The following is a 12988-nucleotide window of genomic DNA, read 5'->3' on the forward strand; positions in this document are numbered from 1 at the left end:
ATAGTCCTTAACTCTAACTTTGGAAAAATTATGATTTTGCCCCTAAACTTTTGCATATTTACACTTTTTCCCCAAGGCTCGGAAATGACACTTTATCCCTAATTCTTATGTTTTATGACATGTTGATCATTTATTTACCTACGACAACATCAAATTCCCACTCTAACATGTACTTATGACCATTAGGTATTTTTACCGATTATGTCGTTTTACTAATTTTCGCTTAAAATCGCTTAGCTCAAGTTGTTTAACATTATTTCAAGCTTCATATTCTACCATAAAACATCAAAATAAACACATTTCACCTATGGGTATTTTTCCAAATATGAACCCTAGGTTAAATTATTCTAGAATAAGCTAAATCAAGTTACTGGGACTTCAAAAACGAGGCTTGGAATCACTTACTATGAAGCTTGGAAGCTTGACAAAAACCTAGCTATGAAGAACCCTTGAAATTTTAGCTTAATGAAGAAGATGGGCACATTTTGCCATCTTTTTTCCCTTTTTTAATCTTTTAATTACCAAATGACTAAAATACCCTTCATTAAAACATTAGTTATTTTTATCTATGTATGTCCATTTTTTTTGATGAAAATCTAATGGTCTAATTACCATTTAAGGACCTCTACTTCAATTATACTCTTCAATTTAAGCCTTTAGCATCTAAAACTCATATTTATCAACTTTTGCAATTAAGCCCTAGTAGGCAAATTAAGCATGCTATCTATAAAATTTTCTATCGATACTCTAACACATGCGTCTAATCACTCTATAAATTATAAAAATTAATTAGAATAAACTTTTCTATCTTGGATTCATGGTTTCGCAACCACTGTTCTGTTTAGGCCCTATTTTGGGATGTTATAGCCCGTGTCCTCACCTGTGTAACTTTCTAAATAGGGTCACACGGCCGTGTCACACGCCCGTGTGCCAAGCCGTGTAACTCTCTGAGTTGCATACAAATGAACCCTCAAATGACACACGACGGTGTCGTTAGCTTGTGTGTCACACACGACTATGTCGCCAGGCCGTGTCTCATGCCGTGTGGACCCAAATTTACCTAAAATCAAGTCATTCCCAACACTATTTCATGCATAATCATTTTAACCAAATGTGTATACTTACAAGACATCAAAACATACCTGAACATACATATGTATATGTCATTTCAAGACCCTAATTTAACTAACCAATATGTTATTCAAAGGCACCTCAAATACACACAACGACGCTTACCTAAACATGCATATTTCACCACCTTTCAATCATCAATTACTAGTTCAAAACTTACCCAACATTCCACAACCTGACAATTACCATACCATCTCAAAACATACCATATGAATCATTCAAAACATGCAACTTAAGATAGCACAATGACACAAATTAGTAAGGCATCAAATGTACCAACAAATTTAACTTACACAATTTAAACATACCAAATCATCAACTAAACATCAACTAAATACCATTACAAGTTCACCTATACATGTCATTATAACCTTCGCCAAAACATTAAAAAACTACCGATATTTATGCTGGATAGTGTGATAGATCTTCGACAAGCTTTTAAACCAATCAAGCTTCCAATAATCTATAAAAACATAGGAAAGAAACTACGTAAACAATTAATGCCTAGTAAGCTTGTATAACATAAACACAACTTACCATTTCATTTGCATAATGTAAAAAACATAATTATAACACCAACTAAACCATGAGCTTTGTACAATGCCTATTCAACATCATCAAATCCACAAGTTAGTACATTTGTACATGGTTCAAATGAATTCATCCATAACAAGTAATTTAAACATGTATTCACATCATTTGGATCACCATTCCTTTTCATAGGTTCATAATACATTTCATTTGAACACTTACCATTTCATTTCCTTTTCATCCCTGTTGAACGATCTTAAATTACGTCGGATACTCGGGAAAGCTCACACAAATTGTGCCTTTACATAGCCATAACATTTCCTTTACATCATTGCTCACACGAGCTATGAAATGGGTCTACTCACACGAGCTGTGGGTCGAAATGTAAGCTACACAATGCTGCTTACATGAGCTGTGAAGTATTCGAAATAAATGCAGGTCCTCAGCCATCGGTAGGACATTCAAGACCAACACCCAAAACATGAAATCCCTAATGACGTGTCATTTGTATCTTACGAATTTCTAAGGTTCAACTGGGACTCGATAATCGTCATAGTATTGATTTGGATATATATCATTCAATTACATTATAAATACATAATAACATACATTTAAATAACATGAATATAACAACATTTCATACGAACTTACCTCAACAACTAGGGGCGTGAAGGTTAAATCAAGCTATTCCGAAGCTTTTGCTTTGCCTCGAACTAGGTTTGTACGTGGTCTATCGTGATCTAAATAGACAATTTCAACCCATTTAATACTCCTAATATTCAATTTTGTCCATATTTCATATTTATACAAAATTACAATTTTGCCCTTACATTTGAACTTTTCACAATTTAGTTCTTAAGCTCATAATTTGAAATCTAATCATTTTAATCCCCCTTTCAAGCTAACCAAATTTATTAGGGACTTAATCCAACGCAAAGAAATGATCATTTCATTAATTTTTCATGAACTTTTACTATTTTTACAAACAAATCCCTAAATGCAAATTTCATAAAAAATCACTTTACAAAACTTGTTTATTTATCAATAATGATTCATAATTTGGTAAACATCAAGAATCATTCAAAAAAATTTATGGCATAACCCTCAATCTTTAACAGTTTTATAAATTCACCCTCGAGCTAGCTAGATTAAACTACAACGACCTTAAAAACATAGAAATCATTAAAAATAGGGCTTGAAAACACTTACATGCACTAAAGGAAGCTTGGCCAAACCTAGCCCTATCTTTAATGGTGAAATTTGAGATAGAAGAAATGAAGGTGATGCTTATTTTTTCTTTCTTTTGTTTTAGGTTTTAATTACTTAATTACCTTTTTAACCTTTAAAAACTTTATTAATTTCTTCAAAACCATGCCATAAACATCTCCAAACCATAAAAGTGGTCTAATTACTATTTAAGTCCATTCAATTTAAAGTTTCATAGCCATTTGACCCTTCTAGCTAATAGAACTCCACTTTTACACTTTTTACGATTCAGTCTTTTCACTTAATTAATCATGCAAACATCAAATTTTTTTTAACAAAATTTTACCAAAACCTTAATATAATCCCGTAAATATTAAAATAACAATAAAATAATAATTTACTCGTTAGAATTGTGGTCTCAAAATCACTATTCTGATTTCACTGAAAACGGGCTGTTATAGGAACACTCGAAGAAATGACGACTTGTTGAAGCACAAGGTGAAGTGATAGGTAAAAAATTAGTATCAAGTGGAGTGAAAAGAGAAGAAGTAGGAAGCTTAAATGAAAAAATAGTTTCATGAAAAACCACATCTCTATTTAAAAAAAAAGTTTTTGTTAAGGTTAAATAGAATATCACATTTTTGCACATTAGAGTAACCCATGAATACTGAAGAAAAGGCTTTAGGAGAAAATTTATCTCGATAATGTGGAGTATTGGCATAACAAAGACCCAAAGGTCTTGAAATGAGAAAAAAAATGGTGGTTTATTATATAATAGTTCAAAATGAGCTTTTCAAGCCAAAATAGAGGTAGGTAATCTATTAATGATATAACAAGCAATATAAACACACTCTAAAATTTAATAGGAACATTAAAGTGAAAATTGACAGCTCTAGCAACTTCTAGCAAGTGTTAATGTTTTAGGTAAATTACCAAAATAGTCACTTTTGTTTACCTCAAGTTACAATTTAGTCATTTATGTTTGAAATGCTATGTTTTAGTCAGTTGCGTTAACGTAATGTAACATTTTAGTCACTGAGCCATTAATTGCCGTTAACGATGTAATAGTAAGCTAATATGGCACGTTAAATCATCATTTCAAACAAAAATTTTGAGTTAAATTATGCAATTGGTCCTCGTATTAAATTATACAATTGGTCCTCGTATTTTTTTCTTTTTGAGCAATTTAATTTTTTCTTTTATGTTCTTTTGACTTTCCTTTTTTTCTTTATTTTTCATTCTCTTCTGTTTCTCCCTCTATTTTTCTTCATTCTCCATCTCTTTCAACTTAGTTTTTCTATGTTTTCCATTTGTTTAAACTTTTTTGTGTTCATGAAAAAGAAAAGGCGAAAGCTGAAACTAAAATAAAATTTGCTTCGCATATTTTCACCCCAGAATTACAAACCTTCATTGTCCATCATCGCTTTAACAAATCAATTTGGATCTCTCAATGACCTAGTCCACAAGCTCGCCTCACTCAAATACCTCACCAGTCGTGACTTATGGTAGTCCACCCTCAACAAAGTTTCTTAAGCCCGTTCCCTTAACCTCCTAACCAACCCCCACTTCCACCTTATCTATTGTACCTACTACATTCTCGTCCTCTTAAAACTACATTGTTTCACGGATTTTTCAAATGAGCTCTACACTCTTAATGACTAAAACGACCACTATACAAAACTTACCCTCAACTTTACCCAAATCAGTTTGGTTCCATGCTCCATTTCTCTCTTCAGTTCATCCATGCTCAACTTCTAATCAAGCTTGCTTGGGAATATCCAAGAAGGTTTTGATCAATTTTATTGTATGCTTAATTTTATTCGTCAGAAAAGAAAATGAATAATTTACACAAATCTGTAAAAATTTGGAAACAGAAAAAAAATTATTTTGAATATAAAAAATTCAATTTATGTTTAGATTTGATTAAGGATATTGTTTTTATATTGATTAGTTGGATCCAATTTTAGTTTCAATATTGGGTTATATTCAAATCAAGATTTGATTAAGAATGATTGATAATCAATTTTTAATGAAATTCAATTTAGGAATCATGTGAAAGAAATAAGGACTTGATTTATTTGGTGGGTAAAGATTACGTTTCTGTAGTAAAGAATATGAGAAGAGAGAAAAATAAAGGGGAAGAAGAAAAGGAAAATAAAGAACTAAAAAGAAAAAAATTAAATTGTTCAAAAAAATAAAAATATAGAGAGTAGTTTTAACAAATGAAAAATATAGAAAAATTACGTTGAAAGAAATGAAGAAGGGATAAAAAATTACGTTAAAAGAAATGAAAAATGGAGAAAAACAGAAGAAGAATGAGAAGAGAATGAAAAAAATAAAGAAAAAAATTCAAAGAACATAAAAGAAGAAATTAAATTACTCAAAATGAAAAAAAAATATAGGGACCAATTGTATAATTTAACCTAAAATTTTCGTTTGAAATGATTATTTAACGTGCCACGTCAGATTTTTGTTACACCGTTAATGACAATTAATGCTTAGTGACTAAAATGTTACAACACAATAACGTAGGTGACTAAATCGTAACATTTCAAAAATAAGTGACTAAAATGTAACCTAAGATAAATAAAAGTGACTATTTTGACAATTTACCCTAATATTTTTTATCAACAATTCCATTTCATTTTTAAGCATATGTTATGCGTAATTATAAAATAGATGTGGATAGAAGTTATAATGAAATTGTTACTAAAAAAAAAGTTCAAATTTAGCTGGAAATTGAGTTTTACTAAAACATGAAACTGTTTAAGCAGATTAGAGCATCACCCTTGAGTCTCTACAAGTAAATCCAAGTCATTTTGAGTGTGTGGAGGCCCAAAAGCTTCAAATCTAGGAACTATCCTGGAATTTCCTTACACATACAAACTGAAAATGAAACCCAGCCCATCTAGTAGATATGTTTCGTTTTCCCAAATGTTTATTTTTTGAGTTAATTGCACCGAAATCCTCAAACTCTGACCTTCTTTCAAAATTGATCTCCAAACTTTAGAACATTCTAAATACATCTTTAAACTATCTATCAATCGAGTTCTTTCATTATTAAAATTGTTAATTTTGTAAGATCTTTTGTGATATAATCTTATGTCATATGAAAAAATTTACATGTTATTTAATGGTTAAAATAACAGTTTTAATAATTAAAGGATCTGATTGATATAATATATATAATTTAGAGATGTATTAAAAAGGTTTTAAAGTTTAGTAACCAATTCAAAATTTGTTTGGTGTGATGAACTCATATTTTTCTCTCCCGTGTTCTCGGAAGCCAAAGCAATAAATTATTCCCTGAAAACAAACAAAACTTAAGAAATTAGATGTTTCTATCGCAGATCTACTAAAATTTTCGTCTCAGAAAGAACCTTACCCTGACAGAAGAAAAAAAACAAAAAACAAAAACCATTATCCTACATTCTTTTTCAATTTTTTTTGAATTTAAGAAACTTAGAGAAGAAAGAAAAGAGAAAAATGAACATATTCAGATTAGCAGGGGACATGACCCACTTATTTAGTGTTCTTGTTTTGCTCCTCAAGATTCATACCATCAAATCTTGTGCTGGTACGTCCAGTTTTCAAATATTTACTTCAATGTTCTTCTGGGTTCATTACATTTCACTGCATTTCATTTTGTATTTTTGAATAATTTACCGCTTTAAGATTACAAAAATGGAATTTCAAGGTTATATTGAATGTGGGGTTCTGTTAATTAGTTGTCTTGTTTGAGTTGTTGTACATGGCATTCGATATCCAAACTGGAATCTTGTGAAACGTGGATGTGTAGCTTAATGAAAATGCGACATTTTTTTTTTCCTGTTAGTCGGAAAGGAATTCTTGTATTTTTCTGAATGGGCTTTTAATCATTTGAATGTATATAAATTGTGTATCTGCAGTTTTAGAAGCAAGGATATATGATCATGTAGTACTTTTGTTTTAAATTAAATCAAACTTGGAAACTGTCGTGAACTGAAGACTTGAATACAAGTAATTTGTCACTCCACCATTGGAATCTTTTGCTAGTTGTTGGATTTAATGAAAATATTTAGATAGAGGTCCAAGGGGTTTGTATTAGGTAGATTTGGGAGGGTTCATGGTTTGTTAACCTGAACTTCCTAAGATGGCATCTTATTTTTGCTTGTTTTCCTTCTATCTGTAGCTAGAAATATGTCGGGATTTGAAACAGTACTAGTATTCTTCTGGCTAGGAGATTTTATGGAAATCAAAAGGCAGATTAGATCATGTAGAATTATACTGTAGGTTTGTGGTTTTTATTCTTGCTGGCCTCAGATTTCTTGACAAACTAGATAAACCATATATGATAAGGCCTAAAACTACAGCTGTAGCTGAGGTAGTTTTTGGTTTTTTCTCTTGTTATGAGGAGTTGATTTGGGGTCAATGCTACCTAACTTTAGACTTGCTTGATTGGCTTATGGGGAAGTTTTCTTTTTCTTTTCTTCTTTCCTTTTAAATGTAACTATGGGATAGGATGACAGAAGTATTCATGGGTGGCTATAGCCATTTACTCTTTGGAAGTCAAGGTTGTCACTATAAGAAGTTAGATTTTGATGGCTTTGGATCTTTTATCCTTGATGCGATTTCTTATATTTGTGCAGGCATTTCCTTGAAGACTCAGGAACTTTATGCTACTGTCTTCACTACTCGTTACCTGGATTTATTCACTACTTATATTTCTCTCTACAACACAATCATGAAGCTAATATTCCTGGGGAGTTCTATCTCAATTGTATGGTACATGCGACATCACAAGATGGTTCGTAGATCTTATGATAAGGACCAGGATACATTTCGCCATTATCTCCTTATGCTGCCTTGCCTATTGCTTGCCCTTCTTATAAATGAGAAGTTCACCTTTTTGGAGGTATTGAAATCTTTCTTCATATTACAATCAGGTTGTGTGCTAAATTTATTCTGGTCAACTTAGAAGCTATATTACAGTGTGTTTATACTAATTATTTGTTGAGGGATTATCAGGCTCTATTATTTTTCAGACTATAATTTCATCTATTGGTATTTGTCTCTAAATATTGGTTGAGCAGGTCATGTGGGCATTTTCCTTATACTTGGAAGCAGTAGCCATACTTCCTCAGCTTGTATTGTTGCAAAGGACTAGAAATATTGACAACTTGACAGGACAATATGTGTTGCTCCTTGGGTAAACTCCGCTCTATAAATCCTATACATTTTCAAGTTTGCCATGATTTTATTATATTGCCTCAAAGGACGCTTACTTCCGTGCTTTCATTTGCATATAGTGTTGCTTCATTTTGTATTAGAATATGCTTAGTTGAATGGAAAAGGGGAAGGATGAAAAGAGGTGAGTGGAAAAAAAAATAAATTTTGAGTGTGCTTGGTAAAAAGAAAAAATAAGAGAAAAGAAAATAAGGAATATGATCATTTGCCATTCCTAATGCATAAAAACAAATCATTGCAAATTGGAATGATAAGCGGAGTGGAAATGAAAACGGTGCAAGTTAAGTGTGCATTTCACAAGATTATGCATTTTTCATAGAACTTTCTTTTCTTTCCTCCTATTTTTCAACTCTCCCATGCAATGGTTGTAAAGAATTTTTTTTTTTCATTTTTCCATCTTTCATATCTTGTACACCAATGGAAAGAAAAAATAAATTTTTTATCCCCCCTCGAATTTTTCATATTTCCGATTCTCATTCCACTTTACCAAGCATCCTTAGTTTGGTGGGGGAGAAAAAAGCATGAGAAAGTCTCTAAATTGAGTTGTCATCTTATTTTCTCTTGATTGCTGCTGATTTTCTTTTTGAGGAAAAGCTGATATGATTTTATTTCAGATAGAAGATTTTGTTTCGAAACATAGTTAATTACACCTTGATATTTTGCCAGTACAACTGATGTTCTTGTGTATCATCTGTTTCATGCTTGAATGTTGCTCTTATTCTATATCCACTATTACCAGAAGTTAAGAGATTAGACAAGATCAAATTATCCATTATAAGATTTCTAGCAGTTTGGTATGCACTTTGGCGTAGGATCTAGTCACAGGTCTAGACGGGAAAGAATTCTTGCTTCGACCTATGGTTACTCAAAAGGCAGATTCGTCCTTGACTAAACCCCCTCTCAAAATAACGTTTCTTTTGATAGAATAATTGCTTACCTCTTTATTTCATATTGGCAGCCTTTTATAGACTGTTAATAACAAAGGAAAGAGTCCTAATTGACATAAAATAGAATTCCTAACTTAGAGTTTATGAAGGAAACAAAAACCTAATATAGTAAAACTAAAACTCTTAGTAAAACCTGATATAATAAATAAATAAAACTAAATACTCATATTGCAATTAAAGCGTCCATATCATTACTCCCCTTCTCAGAATTGAGCTTGTCCTCAAGCTCAAATTCAGAATAAACTTCAGAAGTTATCCAAAATCATTTATCTCATCATCATTTTGCTTGCCTTCAACATCTGGTACTTCTATCTAAAATAACCTTTTACATTTGTGTCCCATGGAATAAGACTCGTCACAATTATAACACAGCCCTTTAGCCCTTCTTTCCGCCATTTCTATCCATGTCAATCTCTTAATAAATGGTGCAGAAGAACCTATTTTGCCGTTGTTCCCTGTTGGTTCTATTGTTTGTCCCCCTCCCTTTGCAATGTTCGTAGTTGTTGGAATGATTGAATTGCTGTCAGTGTTTTGGGAAGTTGGCCAATTCAGGATGGCTTGAGATGACTGTTTGGAAGAGACATTTTGTTTACGTTCCAATGTTCGAGCCATATTCATTGCAACTCCAAGATTTCCCGGTTGTTGCATCTCAATATCAATTCTAAGTTCCTCTACCAATCCAGCAGTAAAAAAGTTTACTTGTTGTCGAGGTTTAAGATCAGTAGTCCTAGCAAGTAGTGATTGAAATTGGCGTTGATATTCTTCTACCGTCCCATTTTGTCTCAAGTTTGCAAGTTCCCCTAAGGGGTTATTACTCATAGGTGGCCCAAACCTGACATGACAACACTCTCTGAAGCATTCCCAATCTAGATTTGCCTCCTCTTCTTCGAATTGATCAAACCATAATTGTGCCTCTCCTAAAAGATGGAATGAAGCTAGGCCGACTTTGTCTTCTTCGTTGGTCCGTTGATTGCCAAAAAAATTTTCGCATCTTTTTAACCATCCTAAAGGATCTCCAATCCCATCATAAGTGGAAAATTCCATCTTAGAGTATCGTGGCACCATGGCCCCACCGTGTTGCGAATCTGAATTTCTTTTCTTGCCTCCACTGCTACCTTGTTCTTCATTATTTTTTTCTGAATCCCCTTTCGTTGTCTTTTGGACCGAAAGAGATAACATCGCCACCTGCTCCTCTAATGCTTGTTGCCTTGTAGCCATTTGTTCCATGAATGCCTCCAGCTTGGCTGTCAAAGTTTTTTTGTCACCCATGACAGTTGGCTTCGATACCAAGTTGGTATGCGCCTTGGCGTAGAATCTAGTCACAGGTTTAGACGGGAAAGAATTCTTGCTTCGACCTATGGTTACTCAAAAGGCAGATTCGTCCTTGACTGAACTCCCTCTCAAAATAACGTTTTTTTTGATAGAATAATTGCTTACCTCTTTATTTCATATTGGCAGCCTTTTATAGACTGTTAATAACAAAGGAAAGAGTCCTAATTGACGTAAAATAGAATTCCTAACTTAGAGTTTATGAAGGAAACAAAAACCTAATATCGTAAAACTAAAACTCTTAGTAAAACCTGATATAATAAATAAATAAAACTAAATACTCCTATTGCAATTAAAGCGTCCATATCACAGTTGCATTAAGTTATTAAGCCAAACCAAAAGTGAGGATCTCCCTTATTTGATTTTGACCAACTCATGTTGTAAGCAACAGTGGAAGTAAAGAAAAGTTCAAGAAAGCATTTTGTTCAACATGTTGATTTACAAAAGTGACATTTCCTGGAATTCATTAAACTAAAATGGCTATGATCTGTAACCATAGCCTCCATTAAGTTATTGGAGAAAAAGATTAGTAAAATACATATTGTTGGGGTTAGTATAGATGAGGTTGGCTTGAGAATATGTATTCCATGAAATATTAGGAGCAATTTAGATCTCGAGATTCATATTCATTTTGTCTTTAATCCTTCTATCTGCTGTTCTTTAAAAAAAACTGGGGGATGGCTGGATTGTAACTACTTTTTCACTCGACATTTATCTGAGTTTTTATAATATGATTTCTGATGTACCCTTAACCAAACTACCTTCGGTTTCTTTCCTTTTCACGACCATGGTACATGTTGACTCAAGATACCTTAGACTTGAATACTATAGTCAGAATGAGTCCCTTGGATAATTTTCATATTGCCTTTGGTTTTGCACGTACAGATATACATGTATTGTCTTAATAAGTCATCTGGTTGACTAAATGTTTAATTCTTGGCAAAAGACTAATATACTTCCTTTCTTGCAGTGCATATCGAGCACTCTATGTTTTGAACTGGATTTATCGGTACTTTACTGAAGAGAACTATGTCCACTGGATAAGTACGAATTCAATACCCCACAGGAACATGGGTTTATGAGAATGTTTTTAGCAATTTATACATTTTATATTATAAACTTGTTTCTAACACCTTGTTTATATGATTGCTCTTTCAGCTTGGGTTTCAGGGATTGTCCAGACATTGCTTTATGCTGATTTCTTCTACTATTACTTCCAAAGGTAAACACTTTTCATCTACATTGCTTTTGACTTCTCATTTTTTGTTGAATTGTCTGTGCACAACATCAATGTCTAATGCATATCTAAACATAGCTATGAGAATATAACCCTCCAAGTATCTTCTAAGAAGAAAAGAAACATAGAGAAAATCAAACATACATATGTGGAAGCACGATTTCCAGGCACTTACATCCTAGTCACTCTGTAAAACACTTCATACTTGTGTTGATAATTGTAATAAATCTGATTTATCTTTCTATGAATGCAGTTGGAAGAACAATGTAAAGCTCCAGTTACCAGCTTGAGACATGAATGGTGCAAGTTTGTAAGTAGCATACATAGATATAAGCTGGTCTGATTTGATGACTGGTGCTCAGCATTCTTTAGGCTGCCCTTTGTTTGGGGTGTTCTTTTTGCAAGCATGTAAGCAACATGGTAAATACCATATGCCTTGACTGAGATTCTGGTGCATATTCTTTATATAACAGCTCAACGGATAAGTGTTTGACTGACATTGTCTTACTGTGGATACTTTGTGAGGCCAAAAGGTTTTTTTCAGGTAAGAATACAATGGAAGCCCTTATATTAGGAACCAAATTGCATTTTGCCCCTAATACTAAAAAAATAGGCAAATTAGTCTCTGTACGTTAAATCAAAGAGCATACTAGTTCTTTTGTTAACAATTCTATCTATTTCTACTATTAAAAATTGGTCCCTGTATGTCAACATGAGGTATACGTGATATTTCACGTATAATTATCTTGTTATTTTATCTGTTATACCAGTTTTTAACAAAAAAAAAGGATGAAATTTTTAACAAAATAGATTAGTTTGCTTAGTAATCTAACATATAAGGACTAATTTACTCATGTTTTGAATAAAAAGGACAAAATATAATCTGACTTCAGGGGCATTCATGATACTTTTGCTTATTTTTTCAACTTATTCACATCTTTATATGTGAAAACATGCACGTCCACACACACAAAAGAGAAGGTAGATTATGTGCAACGTTCGACATCATTATTCATCTCATGAGGGAGAAAAAAATCTCTTCGCTTTGTTAATAATCACTTGAATATACGTATGTATGTATGTATATATTCGTTTTAATGGCAGGTGCTATTGATATTATCAAACCATAAATATTAATTTATTTAATAAGCTTTATAACAATATTGATAAAATAATTGTCATTTTATTACATCAATATAAAATATGAATTTAATTTTATGATAAAAATAATAAAATTTTGAAGCATGATATCGATTAAAAAAAGGGTAAATAAGTAGCTTTTTAAACCAAACCAACCGAAATTTTTAGGTTTTGGCTTTTGAAAAAGTGTTTTTCAATTATTTTTTTATCTCCTCATTAAATCTTATATTTTATAATATCA

At 32.2% G+C, this 12988-nt stretch overlaps 1 protein-coding gene across 1 annotated transcript; it reads left to right on the forward strand.

The window, feature by feature from the left end:
• The first annotated feature begins 6124 nt into the window (after positions 1 to 6124).
• On the forward strand, positions 6125 to 12104 carry LOC107897138 (ER lumen protein-retaining receptor). The gene is made up of 6 exons (XM_016822484.2): positions 6125 to 6445; positions 7497 to 7762; positions 7941 to 8056; positions 11341 to 11414; positions 11529 to 11592; positions 11861 to 12104. Exons 1-6 carry the CDS (start codon positions 6355 to 6357, stop codon positions 11895 to 11897), a joined length of 648 nt encoding a protein of 215 aa, XP_016677973.1. The 5' UTR covers positions 6125 to 6354; the 3' UTR covers positions 11898 to 12104.
• The last annotated feature ends 884 nt before the right edge of the window (positions 12105 to 12988 follow it).

This window comes from Gossypium hirsutum, chromosome A10, assembly GCF_007990345.1.
Source record: "Gossypium hirsutum isolate 1008001.06 chromosome A10, Gossypium_hirsutum_v2.1, whole genome shotgun sequence".
In the NCBI taxonomy this organism is placed as follows: domain Eukaryota; kingdom Viridiplantae; phylum Streptophyta; class Magnoliopsida; order Malvales; family Malvaceae; genus Gossypium; species Gossypium hirsutum.

Bases quoted from the DNA above. Each gene is read 5' to 3' on its own strand.
- LOC107897138 (XM_016822484.2), top strand. From the start codon at position 6,355: ATGAACATATTCAGATTAGCAGGGGACATGACCCACTTATTTAGTGTT. The intron at 8,057-11,340 runs GTAAACTCCGCT...CCTTTCTTGCAG, and splicing joins CAATATGTGTTGCTCCTTGG to TGCATATCGAGCACTCTATG. The intron at 11,593-11,860 runs GTAAACACTTTT...CTATGAATGCAG, and splicing joins TTCTACTATTACTTCCAAAG to TTGGAAGAACAATGTAAAGC.